This window comes from Crocodylus porosus, unplaced genomic scaffold, assembly GCF_001723895.1.
Source record: "Crocodylus porosus isolate Cpor-Errol unplaced genomic scaffold, CroPor_comp1, whole genome shotgun sequence".
NCBI lineage: Eukaryota > Metazoa > Chordata > Crocodylia > Crocodylidae > Crocodylus > Crocodylus porosus.
The window spans coordinates 39,390,866-39,406,903 of record NW_017728912.1 but is presented as its reverse complement, the minus strand read 5'-3'; the positions used below and the strand labels follow the sequence as shown (position 1 = coordinate 39,406,903).

Here is a 16,038-nt window from a genome sequence, read left to right as displayed (position 1 = left end):
CCCAGGGCCCAGGCAACCAATTCTGCATTTCGTCATCCAGACCTGGAAGGTTGACTCACAAGAGAAGCAGCTTGTCACAACTGTTCCCCTTCAAGGCAGCAGATTATTTGGAGAATTGCTGAATAAAGCACTTGCGGAAAATGTGGCAGAGGAAAAGAAATGCTTCCTTTCTTCATCACCAAAAAACCTCTCCAGGCAAGAATATAGAGGCAAAACATAATCTGATCATACTCTCCCTGCTCCATCACATTGTTTCCTTAAATCCTCTGTTTATCTGTGTACATCTGCTGATTAGTCATAAAGTATATCAGCTTGAACTTAGATCAAGAATTCATCAGGGCAGGAATCATCTCTTTTTATTATATGTCATAAAGTACCTGGTCCAAAGAAAGCTGGCCACTAGAGGCTAAACGGATGTAAATATTAATAGATGGAGTTCACTTCACTCTCTGGTTGGCTGCAACCATTCTCACGCTGGCAGGTATTTACATTTCCCAACAGTCCCAATGATTTCTACCCTCTTTGTGGGAAGAAAAGCTGCAGAGTCTCAAATGGTGCTTGAGACTGGACGAAATGTATCTTTTTTTTCTGTTGAGTATAAGGTAAGGAGTTATAGAAAGGGGGGAATCATTTAAAAAATACAACAGTTCTTTGCCTCGTTAAAGTAAGGATTTTTTCAAGGGCTCTGAGTTTGGTGTGGCATGATGTACTGAGCTACAAAACCTTCTCAGTCCTGGTTTTCACAGGGTTAAACCACTGATAAACATGTACTTGAGGGTTTTATACACTGTAGTCACAGTGTCGAAATGTCCATATGTCCAGTTTACAAAATAAGCATTATTAGTAGGGTGAAAATCTGCTGTTAATAACAGCATTTTCCTGAAGCTGCCAGCATACTAAAAATACTATGGATAAAGCTTCTGATTCCTCACTGTAGAACATAGAGTGTTGTCATTTACATCTGAGTAAAGTAGATATAAAGCACTCTAAGACTGGAATACTAACATATTCCCCCAACCTGTGTTGCACTCTCTGGGCTTATCTACAAGAGATGCTATGTTCCCACAGCATTAAGCTACAGTGATGTAACATTTGCAGGCACGAACTGTGACGCCAACACTACTGCATGGTAGGGTCGAAAATGACCTGTGTACCACCAGGACTGTGCAGTAATGATGGTTACTGTGCAGTCATTGGTTACTGTAGTAACTTGGTTATTGTGCTAACGCAAGTACTAAATGACGGCACAGTAACAACTACGCAGTTGGGTGCACATGTAGATGCACAGGTGAAAGGCTTCAATTCCAAAAAAAGTGTAAGCATGTACTTTAATTTTAAATATGTGCCAAAGTCGCATTCCCTTTAATGGGGTTTAAGCACATGCATTAGAGCTTTGTTGAACAGAGATTGACAGCTGAGCCCATTTTAATTTTTCTTTCTTAAGTGACTATGAAAGCTAAAGGCAGTGGAGAATTGGGCCCACCAGTGCTACTCTCCCCAAAGATAGATTGATAAAATTAAATTTGAATTAATGTAACAGTTTAAGATAAGATGACTGCAGCTGAGCTGCATATTTTCTTGTATGAAATATTTTTTTCTGACACTGCAACTCAAAAGGCTCAGATAAGGAGTCTCTGTATTCAAAGACTCATATTCAAACAGCTTCTACAACTTTCAGCATCTCCATTTTCTTTATTTCTCTGCCCCTTGTATTTGTCTGCTTGAGCCATAAAACAGAAAGGAGTATTTCGAATAATATTGCAGAAATGAAATCAGAGCTAACACATCTAGGTGCTGCTGTTTGCTATCATATTCTGTCCATGACAGTTGCATGCTGTTACTTTTGATCCAGAAGCTACATTTCTTTTGATTCAGACATTCATTAAAAAAACCCCAAACTTCTGAACTTTAACTACAGGGCAGAGATTTGGTGAAGAAATTGTGGGATACATCCACATTCCACAGTGGCTAATAAATCAGTTACATGTCCTTCCAGCTAACTCATGTTTACAAAAAAAATCCTAGATTTAAAAAAAAAAATCCTTTATAGAGCAGTGGTTTTCAACCTGTGGTCCACAGACCCATGGGGGTCCACAGACTATATCTAAGGGGTCCACAAAAGATGACTACAATCAGTCAAAAGTATGTGAATACCCACACTTACTATTCAAAGGGGTCTACAGCTCCATTTGAAATTTCCAAAGGGTTCTGCACTTCCATTCGAAATTTTTTAGGGATCACAAAAAAAAGGTTGAAAACCACTTTTATAGAAAAAACAAGCAGCACTGTTCAGTTGTATTTGGAATTTGTAGTTATACAAAGACTTTTTTGATGGTTTCTTAATTTAGATAAAAAATGTATTAAGCATTGCTGTTAGGGCTTGTTGCCAGGCTTGGCCATTTTCAAGGGTCTTAGGCCAAGTGGCAAAAATGTTGCTAAACAGAAAACCCTAACGACTGTTTCTGAGTGACTGTAATGTGAACTTTTGCAGCTGTGACAACTAACTTGTTCAGCAAATAAAGGAAGCCATGAAACACAATTAAACAAAGCACAAGGCATGAAAAGAGATGAGAGGACCATACATTAAATAAGACATATACATTATATCAGGGGTTGTCAACCGGGGGAACGTGTACCCCCCTTGGTGTACTTGGACTGGTCCTAGGGGGTACTTGTGGGCAGGCGGGGATGAAGCGCCACTGCCTTCCAGGACCAGAGCCGGGGCGAGGGTAGAGTAGGGAAATTTGTACATGGCGGTGGCTACCGCCACTGCTATACACCAGCCTGGTGAGCTTCCCTGCCCTGCAGAGGGGAACGGCTGCCTTCACCCCAGCACAGCGAGGTTCCCTGGCCCACCCCGGCCCTGTTCCTGAGAGGCAGTGGCACTTCATTCCTGCCCACCTGCACACAGTCCCCACCTTCCTACTTCATGCCCGACTATGCACCATCCCCGCTCTGCATTCAGCTGTGTGCTGCCTACCCCCACCCCCACTCAGAGCGTTCAGCTGCACACTCCCTCCACTTCTGCCACGTGGTGTCCTGCCACCAGGGGTTGTATAGGTGAGAGTCTATGTTGTGCTGTTGTAGGCAGCCAGATAGACTTTGGGATAAATGTTTGTTTTTGTGTTTTAAAGTACAAGTGAAGAAAAGGTTCAGCTGTAGACCTGTTTCTGCCTCTTTTATCAGTAGCCTACCCACAAGGTTACCTGTAATCTGTTAACAGGATTAAAAATTACCTCATCGTGCTTAGGGACATTCCAGCCAGTAATTAATTTCCTTCCTCCCTTATGTCTTTTTTTGAGAGAAAAGGTTATCTGTAGCTTTTTTACTATATAATCATATTGAACTGTTCAAAGTTTCCAGGATTATCAATCCAGAATATTACATATAGATTTCATAGACATGAGGTCCCTTCCAGCCCTAATGTCTATGAAATCTGTGAAATCTATATGTAACATTCTGGAGTAATAATCCTGGAAACTTTGAACAGTTCAACATGATTGTTACTACAGCAGGTTTATTGCTGCTCTGTTCTGTGAAAAATGGTGCCACACGGTATGACAATTTACTTTTCACATGATGCTTAGTGTCAAAATGTTCACATAAATATGGTGGTCCATGGAATATTATTTAGGCCCTGACTGGGTCTTCAGTTTGTGACTTACTTGCATTCTTGTGGGCAGCATGACCTTCTAATTAGGAAATATTTATTGCTAGCTATAACAATTGGCAGGCATGGTGCTTGAAGAGTGTTGTCAACAATCTGCTGTGGTCAGGTACAGACACTACACTTTTACTGGTATAAGTGATCAGAAACCGGTCTATACCTATAATAGAACAGAAGTTCAGCACACAATACCAGTCTATACCCATAACAAAACAAAAGCTTGGCACACAGACTGGTTTAAAAATGGTGGAACCCAATCTGAGATTTGCCTGAGGCTAAATATGTGTTCTGTTCATTACTAATCTAAACTATGCAGCTTATAGAAAACTGCATAGCTTAGATTGTTTCTGCCTTTGGCTTTTTAAATGTCTACACCTAGTCCTAATGTAATAATAAAGTATGTGCAGGGACTCCAAATAGTGTAATATATCTCATGTTAAGTGATTCGGCTGCATCCGAAACATACATGCTTATAGCAGTACACATCTTCAGGGGCGCAGTTTTACCAACAAACCTTGTGCAGTATACATATATATTTTATCCCATTGAATTATGAAGCAGAGTTACATGGTGATCCCGCTTTGTCAGCCATCCACATTAGGGACTTTATTGGACAGAGAGAGTCTGAGAGAGCAAGAAAGAAAAATATGAATTTAAAACTTTGAGCACTGTTTACCATTGTATAAAACATGGGTGCTTAGTAACCCCTCTCCAAAGTAAATATATAAATCAACTATCTATATTTCTAAAAAAATATAAACTAAACTGCAGTTATATGCTCCAGCTTGTCAACAGATATTTATGAGGCGAGTGTAATATTATAACAGTTTTAGCAGTGAAATACATCCTGTGCATGGTGCTAGTAGAGAAGCACAGGAATGTTAATGCTATATAATTTTAATGCCTAGTAGAACAAGCAACATGACACTAGTTCTTCTTGATGTGCTTTTGCTGGGTGCAGTTAGGGAGGATCAGCAATGTCAGTTTCTAAATGCTGTAACTTGGCTAAGATCTGGCAACTTAACCTGAAATAGATATGTCAGTACACACTGTTGTCCTGTTATTGCTCTGTGATATAGTACTCTGCCATGGGAAAGCAAGAGGACTTTTTCTAGTAAGTAAATGCCTCCTGCCCTTAGCACTTACTGGGCATATCTACACGAGACACATTAATGCACATTAGCCTAATTTAATGAACATTACAGGCATGCGTCTGCACATATGTGCCCTTAATGTGCCTTAAAAAGGGTGAAAGAAGGCTACTTGCACCTAAATTTGATACCTGCAGGTATCAAATGTAGGCATAATTAGTTTAAGCACCTTCACGCATGTGTAGATGCAACCCAGCACTAGTGCCAGGTCTGCCCAGCCACTAGGAGCATATGACAGGGCTGCAGAGATTTGGCACTAACTTTAGTGCCAAGTCTCTGCACATGTAGACGACTGCCAAAAATTGCTCAATGCACATTAAATTTAGGCATGCTTAAATGCATGTGTAGATATGTCCTTTATGGGTCACTGAGGAAGGGCTTGTTAACATAGTCATCTCAGCACCTAACTTATATACTTGCCACCGTGACTTATTTAAAAGGCATTTAGGTTGTTGTCACTGAATATTAGCCTAAATCTAACAGTTAATTATTCTTGTTATGCTACATACCAAAAGTTAACAATGTCAAAAAGATATTGGTAGCAACAAGCTTCCCATTCAGCATACTCTGAGTCTTGCATGAAGGAAGAGACTTAAAAACACAGATCTTTTTTAAGAGAGTTAGAATCTGGAAGCTTCTGGGGTGTATTAGACTGTCCTATTTGTGATGCCACCCAGAAAGTGAAACTGAGTCCAAGTATTGTGCAAGTGAAATGGAGGGTGCTATTAAAAAAATGTATGTGGGGGGAGGAGGGAAAGCAGATTCTTAGTTGATAAAAATTACCATAGCAATAGTGAACTATGTAGACTGTTCTAAACAACTGGAGAGAGAGACTTGTGTAGGCTTACAATATCTAGGTTTTGAAACTCAGAGTTAACAGTGCTAGTTTAAATGTGCCCTTTCACACATGAAGAATACTCCAGTAACATTGTAGAACAGGGTTTTTTAAAAAAGACGTATCTACAAAGTTAAAGCATAGTAGAGGCATTCCAAAATGTGATGTGAAATGAGCTTGAGCACCTTCTCTGAGATGTGTAGTGTGCTCAGTTCCTGTGGAGATGAGAAAGGTGGCCGAATTTAGACTCTGAAGTTTCAGTCTTGCTCCTTTTGAAATTGTTTTTTGTTTGACCATTTATTTCAATGGGTGGAGGATCAAAATCAGTGAGTTAGTCTTCTGTGAAACACATGCTAGATGCAATACCATAGTAATAATTTGAAACCAAAATCTTTTGTGGAAAAAAAGAAAACCATTAACAAAAAATTAATCAGAGCAGTTTGAAGAGTGGAGTAAATATCATGGGACAGTAGGGCTGAAAGGGACCTCACAAGGTCATCTATTCCAGCTTTCTGCTCCAAAGCAGAATTGTCCATGACTAAACCATACCTACCAAGTGTCTGTCCAACCTGCTCTTGAAAGATTCCAAGAAAAGTAGCCTGTTCTACTAGACACAAGTACTCCAGGTGAGGGTCACTCCAGAATCAGTTCACTTGATTTGCAAGTGACACTCTTGTTGATACAACCTAGTGTTGGCTGTTTTTGCAAAAAAGAGTATCTTGTTGGCTAATATTCAGTTTGTAGTCCATTTTAACCCCTACATCCTTTTCTGCAATACTGCAGCCTAACCAATCATTGCTCAGTTTGTATTTGTGAATGCAATTATTCTCTCCCAAATGTAAACTTTCAGCTTTTTGAATCTCATCTGGTTCATTGCAGACCATTTTCCCAGTCTATTTGGGTCATTCTGAATCTTATCCCTGCCTTTCTGAATGTCTGCAACTCCACCCAACTTGATATCATCCACAAATTTGCTAAGCATTTATTCCATCCCATCATTCAGATCATGAATGAAGATGTTGAACAGTACTGGACCTAGGACAGTCCTCTGGGGAGCCTCACTTGATGCCTTCTCCCAACTAAATATTGAGCCATTGGTGACTACTCACTGAGCACAATGATCCAACTAGTTATGTATCCATCTTACAGTACTTTTATTTCATTTGTATTTCTTTAGCTTGCTAATGAGAATGTTGTGAAAGATGGTGTCAAAACCTTATTAAACTGAAGGTATATTACATCCACTACTTTTTCCCCATCCACTGAGTGAGTCAGCATATCATAGAAGCAGATTAGGGTGGTCAGCCCTGACTTGCTCTTGTTGAATCTATGCTGGTTGTTCCTGATCACCTTGTTTTCTAGGTGCTTCACAGTAGACTCCTTGGGTACCTGCTCCAGGTATCAAGGTGGGGCTAATTGATCTGTAATTCTCCAGATCTTCCTTCTTTCTTTTCTTAAATATGGGCACCTCACCTAACCTCCACAAGTTCTCAAAGAGGCTAGCTTATGGTTCTGAAATTCTTAGCCAGTTTCTTCAGTACCTTACATGTCATCTTGTTAACTTGAGAGTAAAGAAGCCAAAATTAAACAACAAGAAAGAGAAAACCTGGGGATGGACAGGTACACCCGAGCGGGGAGCCTGGAAATCTTAATATAATATCCCAGGCTTGCTTTAGGAACCTAGATGAATTGGGGATTTCGTCTAGAACCCACGGGCTACAGCACTCTCACTTGAATGAGCTGACAAGATCCTTCAGTCTGAGAATCTGCATTAATAATACTTCTTTCTCAGAAGTATCCAGGCAGGATGTACTGTCAGCCATTATTGTCTTGGCAGCTAGCCCATCAAAACATTTTTCAGGTGTCTCCAATTTAAGCATTTCTTTCTGCTTCAAGGAATTCCCAGTCTGTATGCATATTTTTACATATACAAAATAATAAAAAGGATGCCCAGCCATAAATTATGCTATTTTTTTTATGTACTTGAAAAAAGTACAGTAGTGGAATGAAATAAACCTCTTACCAGCAAACCTAACAGGTCAAACATTTAAATCCCACTTCCCTTCCAGCAATTCTCCACCCTCATATTTCCTTCCCTCCCAAAGCTGTTTTCAAGTGCCAGGTGGGGTGGAAGGGAAGATGGGCTTTGCTGCTGTGTGACTTCATAAGAGCCTTTAGAAATGATTTTATCACATTTCAGGCAAAAGCCTTTTTTGGCATTATCCATGGCATGCTTGAAAGAAAGCACTGACACATCATGTTTGATGTGGCACAAATGAAAGTACTACACAAATAAAAATTCCAGAAGGGCAGAAATTCTGTAGCTTATCATCAAATATGAAGAAGAGCAGAAAAAAAAATTAGTTCTCACTGAAAACTTCATAAGGATATATAATAAGGATGAATTAGTCAATATTTGTACAGTGCTTTGGGCATACAGAGCTAACTTCTTCAATGACGTAAATTGGTATAATTCCACAAAATGGAATTATATCCACTTCTTCCAGTGAGGAGTTTTGGCTATGAAATGTACCATGTAAATGTGAAGTATTACTTTTATGAATCTTTGGAAGCTAATGAATATTTAGTCTACAGAGAGAAAAAGCAAAGCAGTCTTCATCCCTGTCTAGCCAGTCAACAGATGAGTTCCAAAAGTGTAACATGTTGCAGTCCAAAAGTTACTGCTCCCCCAAAACACTAACTACGTTGTATGCCACATCTGCCACAATAGTACAGAGTCCCAGAGGAAGATGGAATATGGCTGTTGCAATAGGCATTGCTTTGACTTTTTGGCATTGGTACTTAAGGCACCAATGCCTCACCTTGATACCTATGTTTATAAAATGTGTGTGTCTACCCTGTGCTTGCAAGGACAGGAATTTAGCTTTATTGCTCAGGCAGATAAAAAGAAACTTTACATTTGTTTTTACATCAGTTAAAATGATCTGTTACCTCACAAAGTTCTTCTAGGTCTAAATCTCTCCCTCTTCCGATTTTTCATTGTTCATTGTGTTCTGTTTCTACAATTCCTTTAGTACATCTACAGAGCAGGTCAGGCCTTTATTATTATTTTTTTTTTTTTTAATGTTGAATCTGGTGCATCCAGACCACTTCCATCTCCCACAGGAAAATATTACTCATTTTTAATTACTGTAGCCCTAAGACTAATTTAGTTCAATTTTTTACTGGCTACATGTTGGTATTGTTAAGGTTTATGACCCAATGATTTACAAGCCATGATACTTATGAATTTAAATTAGTTGTATTGATTGTTTCATTGGGTATGAGGACATGAGTGTAACATTAGACCACCAAACTGGCTGATGGTGGTAATACAGCTATATTGATAATTCATCTTTTTTATTAGGTCCATCATTCAAGAATGCTTTTAAAGCGGCTTTCCAAAAATAAATTATGTTTTATATACTTTCACTAATATTCAAATTGATCAAAATAACTTAATGTTTTAAGTCTTGTTTTAATGATGAAATAAATATCAGCATGCCATTAAAGGAAAGAGCTTCTGGTTTAGGACAAGTGTTTGGAAGCTTCAGCCTGTTATGTGATGCACAAGACCTGATTTTTCGAAGTTGGTGAGTACCTGCAACTCACCTTAGCTTCACTTGGAGTTATGAAAGCTCAGTATTGCTGAGAATCTGACTTCTACCTTCCATATGCTTCAGTTTTCTTATTACTCAAGTTGGGGGATGAAGTGCGGGTACTAAGGAAGCATGGTTGACAGCCCAGAGGTTGCAAGTTCGAGGTCACAGTAGAACGCACGGCCCTGTCAGAGTCCAGGGAATCTGTGAATTCTGCTAAAGACTTTGTCACCCAAGGAAATGAAAAAGAAGTTTGCTTGTTTGTAATATAAGCACTGCGGTACCCAGAGCTGACCCTAGGGATGTCTGGGGCCTGGGGCATAGCCTGTGGAGGGGGTGGCAAGGAACTGCGGATCGGGAGGGTGGTGAGCAGCCAGTGTGCAAAGCTGGCAGCGTGTGGTGGCCATGCAGAGTAATGGTGTCCTCGGCACCTGCCAGTGGTGCTGTCCACAGGGCCTCCCAAAGCACGGGGCCTGGGGTGGTAGCCCCAATTTGCTCTCCCCAATGGATGGCTCTGATGATACCATTCTTTATATTTGTTCCTATTTAATATTTGCAGCCCTGGAATGTTCTGATAGTTACCTAGAACTTGTTGAGTGCTTTGAGATCCTGTAGTGAAAGGTGCTGTATCTTCCCAGCACCCAGCCTGAGCATCTTGCTAGGCACAGGGGTCTCAACATTGAAAATAGGGGGAGGACTTAGACATAGACCTACTTCACAGAAACTACTACAACCTTTCTGGCTCCTGCATCTCATTAGGATGAAGGAGAACTAATCTGAAGGATACTACTACATATTAAACAACAGGTTAGGTCGCCTCATGTATCCCCAACCCCCTTGTCCTGCTATTTGGAAAGATACTGTAGAATCAAGTCTCTAGCCATGCTCTCCAAATTCCACCATACTTAACACAGAGAATTAGCTCTGGTTCCACTACAAGGGGACTCTACATGTTAATGAAGGCAGAGTGGTATGTATAATGCACAGGCCCCATCCAGAAAACCTTTCGGACTGTATGTTAGTGACAGCTGAAGATTCAATCTTTGTTTTTCAGTGTACCCAAACATGGGTATCTGTATGCTTTACATTTATTCTTCCTTACATCTATATTAATGATAGTCTGCTTTTAACAACCATTTCTTGTTTGGGGGAAAAGGCCCTGTAAAACAACATTCAGAAGAAGCAAGTACAGATATGTTTTACATTTTCAGCCCATCTAAAAAACAGGTTTGCTAGCTTTCATGGTTTTACTGACAAATAGCAGTAATGTGACAAGAACAGATAGCAAAAATACAAGCGAAAAGCATTCAATCACAACAAAACTTCAACAGTTATAAGCCACTACTGTTGGCTAATGCAGTACCTTTAATGTGTCCTTAGTGTCTCGGTACTACAGTATAAAGCTGTGCACCTTGTCACTTTCTATTACGCAAACATGAAGCTTGTTCTGCACAGTGTTGGCATGGAGCATTTCCTGTTACATTAATGGTGGTACAGAATTCTTGACCTTCAAAGTAATTAGCACTTTCAATGTGTTTTCCAACGTCCTGATTTCAGCTGTCTTACATGGGCATCATACTTTTCACAAAACATTGATTTTTTTTTTTCATTTAAAATCCCGTAATCACCAATTTCCCTATAAGAAAAGAAAAATAAAATTACAGGCACATAAATCCACAAAAGTTACTACTTCGGATGCAAGTACCTGATTATACATAAACTATACCAGCTAGCTTGGTGACTTGATGACAGCATTAGCAGTGGTTCTCAAACTTTTTAGGCTCAAGGTACACTCTGTTAGATTCAGGGCACCCCTTGAAAAATGCCAGCTTTTAGCTTCACTTTTTTTTTTTGATTATGGAAAAATAATAGACTACCTTTTCTGTTCCAAAGAACTCAGAAAGACTATAGCAGGGCAGAATGCTTCTGACTCTGTGAATTCTGATTGGAAATCTTCAGGTTTCTTGTGAATCACTTGTAACTGTTTGCATATTTAACAATGTTAATTTTGTGCATTAGTTTTAAAAAAGATTTCATGTCACCTCCCAGCTGCTGTGGCACCCTGGTTGAGAATCACTAGCTTAAGCTCCTATCATCTCTGGGCTCAGAAACCCAGCATAGGCCTTTAGACTAAGGAAGGATAGTTTTGCTTGTGAAATGTTCTCTAGGCAGAGGCTAAACTTACCAGATCCAAATGCCGTAAATTAGATACAAAAGCCCATAGCTTCTCCCAAGCCTCTCAACCAGTTGAGCTAACATAGCCGAAACCTACCAATTTCCTGTAGCCAAGAGTATACAAGGGAGCAAAGGGACCAGCATCATATCTGTCTGGTCTGCTCTTGACTACCCCAGCCTGAATAATTAGCTGCTGATTTACAGCTGAATCAGTGAGACTGGCCTTTGGCATAAGCCCAGAGCAGGCTCATGACTGTAACTATACCAAGATGTCTTGACCACTTTGCTGCCATGCTTAACAAATCCCTTATCTGTTAAAATCCCAGTGTGAAAGCATGGGCCAGAATTGTAAGCTTGTGGGAGGGGAAATACTCAAGCAGTTTCTCTAGGTATTGCTTATGGTTGGCTTAAAAGCTATGAGGCTTGGCTGTAGAGGGAGTTTACAGTCTCCATATCTGGATAATTCAATTTTCATTTCAATTTCCATGAAGTTTGGTTCTAGGAATTCTGTAACCAAATCCACTGGTTATGAATTTTGTGTTCTGTGCTAGTTTGGAGAAAGAGTTGCTTTATTTTTTTTTTTAAACAGCTACATACTTTTTTGAGTTATGAGAACAGCTGTTTTTAGACAGAGTATTAATTGGCCATGCTTTCAGTTTATTGGTATAAAGAGGGTCATGTGTTGGCCAAAAAATGGACCCAGTTTTACTCAGCTACCATGAGTCCATAAACAGCGAGGCGTGGAGGATGGGAAAAGAAAGACTAGAGGGAGTCACAGCAATCCAAAATCGGTATTGCATTAGATATCCCATTGCCATAGCAGCTCCTCTCAGAAGTTACTTCTGGCAGAAGTCTAATGGAGCCATGACGAGAGGTAAATCTAACTTTCCTGATGGGATCCTAATGAGAATAGAAATGGAAACTCAACTGTCCTCTGCCCCACTGAGCACAGAAGACAGTAATTTCCCATGTTTACTGTACTTGGCGCACAAGCTAGAAATCTCTCTTATGACTCAGTAGTACATCCTTCCTTGTAACTAAGGAGTTGCTTTGGTTTTAAAACTGATGAAGTTAATTCATTACAATACTTTAATTGTTTCACTAGGTCTTAATTTTTTTTTACTCCCAGACTCCAGGAAAGCAGTCCTGTAGTGGCATATTTTACCTTATACAGCAATTTTACACCTTAAGTAGACACCTGGTTTGTTTAAACACATTTTAAAACCTGAACAAGAATCATCCCTACTGGACTATATTTTAAGTTACATGGTAAATGCAGATGTAAAATGGAAAAATATTCTAAGCATTTATCCAAAATGTATATAAATTAATGCACCGGTAAATATATTTTAAAGATCTATGTTGCTACAACATAAAACAATCAGAAGCAAGATTTTCACAATGAAGGGTAAATAGCAATGATTCATGTCATCCTAGGCACATTGGGGTTCCTCCATTTGCTACTTTTGGCAGCTATTTTATTTCACTTGCATTTTGCCTATACTGTATCATACTTCGTTGTGAATGCCTTTGCTCTCATTATTTAATGTCAGTCTCATTGTGGGAATTGCTAGATTTGTTTAGAGTGTTTTTTCCTTATGCTCAGGACACACTTTGTATTCTGTAACAACATTCATTTTGTTATATTTAATTTCTAAAAAGCATATAATATAGAAAGGAACAGTGCCTTTCTATTTTACCTTTAATGGCATCTTTGAACATTTATGGGTTATCTCTCTGCATCTTCTCTGCATTCATAATCTACACTGAAGTAGCTAGGGAGTAGTACAATTAATCTAATCTTGTATTTTCTTTTTTATATTTTATCATAACAAATATATTTTGATAGGACATAGAATCATTAGAAAAGCATTATGGAAACAAGATTGCTTTGCTCTCTGCAGCATTATATATTTATTCTTCCAGTTGGTTTGGAGGACATTGACTCCTCTCATTCTATTCAGTCATTCATATTTGCTTCAATGGTGCCAAATAATACCACCCCAGTATGTGTTATACTCCTAAATGTTTATTGTAAAAAGGAATTTAGCAAAAATGTTTTGAAACGATAAAGAAATGCAGATTTTTCACTCAAATTGTCCTTGATAACCCAGTACTTGCCATTCTATTAAATAGTAAAAGAGTAATAATTTAATCAAATATGTCTTTAAAAGCAGAAGTACATCAGCTTACTCCCAGAAGGGAGCATATCTACATATGCATTAATGCACTTTTCCTAATGCATATTAAATATAGGACCTCCAATGTAAGGTATTAAATAAGGGTGCCTATACACAAGCAGGGAGGCTGCTCCTACACGCTAATTACAGTGCACTGGAGCAGACTCAATTAATCGAGTCTGCTGGAGTATAGTAATTACCATGCTGCAGCAGCCTCTCTCATTTTGTGTATCAATGTCCCCACACTTCAGAATGATGGCAGGGGTCCTTTATCTAATGGTGGCACCCCTGCTTTAGATATCAGTGAGCTTTGGATAAAGTGCTCCTGCCGCCATTTTGAAGTGCAGGGATGCTGATACATGAGCCATGCTGGGTACTTTAATTAGACTGGTTAATTAAAGTGCCCCCCTCCATACACCCCAAAAGCACATGTATAAACACCCTAAATGTGCATTAGGCTGCCCTAATATGCAGTAGTGAAAGCACATGCTTTTTTTTTATTGCAGCTTAATGTGCAGTAGCCTGTTACTGCACATTAGTGTATTTGCACAGTTTTTATGCAGTGCTTTAATGTGCAGTAAAATAGGCTACTGTGTATTAAAGTGTACATGTAGATGTGCCCAGACTACCTCTGTTGGCCTAGAATCCTGTTTTTAAAAGTCTCTGAAATTGATTCAAAGGCATTATTTTAGAACTATATTATGATCTTATGTTACAGTTTACCCAAAAGAAAGGAATTGGTAAATGAAAAGAAAAATATCTTTGTTGTTAATGCAGGACTGTGAGACGAAATAACCCATGCAGTGACTAACTAGTATTAATGATACCTTATTTTTTTCAGAGAATATTTAAGTTATCCATAACAGAGTCCTGAACAAACTTTCACCATAACCTTCACTTTTCCTTTCTGGAACCAGAAGTCACTGCTTTTTTGAAAGTGAGATCTGCTTAAAGTCCACTGTTCTGTGAAAAGTACAGCCAACTTGATAAGTGACCAGATTCTGGGCATGGTTTTGAATTAAAAAGTTTAAAAAAGAGAAAAAAAAAGCTTACAAAAAGCAATCTGTGTCCTCCCCGTGCTCAGTCCCATTTTCCTTTTAATTGATTTTGCCAAATTCATCCCTGGTTTAGCACCATCGAAGTCAATGGAGTTACTCTCAGAATGAATTGGGCCACTGATATATTTTGATTCAATTCAACCTGATATTTGGGGAACCATTTCAATTTAATGCCCCAAGAAGAAGGTAGATGCACTGCTCTGGTTATTACATTATTGTATTAATAAAATACTTCTGTCACACAAGCAACAGCAGTGCTTTATTAATAATGTTGTTTACTCAGAGCAAGTTTAATGGGAAATCTGTCTGTCCCTGGGTATCTCTTCAACTTTGAGCAAAATCTTGTTCTATTGTTTGCAAAACAGAAGAAAATGAATTGGGTTTACATATTGAGCAGTTATTCAGAACTAAAAGACTTGCATATCATAATCACCAAAAAGAGGTGTTTTCAGAAGACTGTATCTATCTTCTTATTTTTCTCAGTTATGAAACCATATCATAAATTAGTAAATCAAATGTGATGTACTGCTTTAGATGACGTTCATTATACTAAATTCAACATTTTTTTTCATGGCAATGCTATTTCTACAAAACTCTTAATTTTAAATACTTATTTCTATTTAATGTGTTAACATTTCCATTTCAGGATCTTTTACTTTGTATTCATTACTTCACCCACCAATAAGTTACTGTCTATTTTTTCTTCCAGGGCCGATGTGTTAACTTCACCCGAGTTCAAAGTCAGTAAAGAAGGCTACAAGAATGAAATACTGCCGCATTACCACTTTTCTGCCTGCCAAAGACAACTGAGAATTTCCTTGAATTTCTTGGATTAACTTCAGATTCTCAGCTGAGAAGGATTCTTCCACAAGCCAGTATTACCATACCAATGTTTTTCTACGTTACGTTAACACTCTGTGATTTGTAACAGTGACATGAAGAGAAGCATTGACTTTCATGCCTGTAATTTGAAAGAGTCCAGTATGCATGTGTGGGGAGAGGAAAAAACAACCAAAAATGATCATTTAAAAAAAAAAAAAGACTTCCAGTTCTCAGGACACAATATGCTTTTAGCTGAGATATGATGTCTCTCAGATGCAAAGATAGCATTTGTTATTTAAATAGGGACTATTAGCCATAGGCAGAGGATAAAAATTCCCACCAGGCTAAGCAAATGCAAAAGTTCATTGCCTTACAGCGATGTCAGATCACAAAATCTTTCTGAGTATCCCATCGCACTGTGCCTTACGGGAACCTTCTGACTGGAAATCTTGTCATTCTAACACTGAAAAGTGCACACGCATGACAAAATGTAGACAGGGTGCCTCAAGGTATTGGTAGCAAGCAAGACTTTGCCCTTTAGTTTTTCGAGA

General features: G+C 38.8%; 1 protein-coding gene across 2 annotated transcripts in view; it reads left to right on the top strand.

The window, feature by feature from the left end:
- Positions 1 to 15,767, top strand: part of ANTXR2 (anthrax toxin receptor 2) — a 182,290-nt gene extending 166,523 nt beyond the window's left edge. For both annotated transcript variants that reach the window (XM_019534309.1, XM_019534308.1), the window contains one exon: positions 15,375 to 15,767. In XM_019534309.1, coding sequence (XP_019389854.1) covers positions 15,375 to 15,413 — 39 coding nt within the window. In that variant the 3' untranslated portion in view covers positions 15,414 to 15,767. The remainder of the gene's footprint in view (positions 1 to 15,374) is intronic.
- Positions 15,768 to 16,038: the final 271 nt, after the last annotated feature.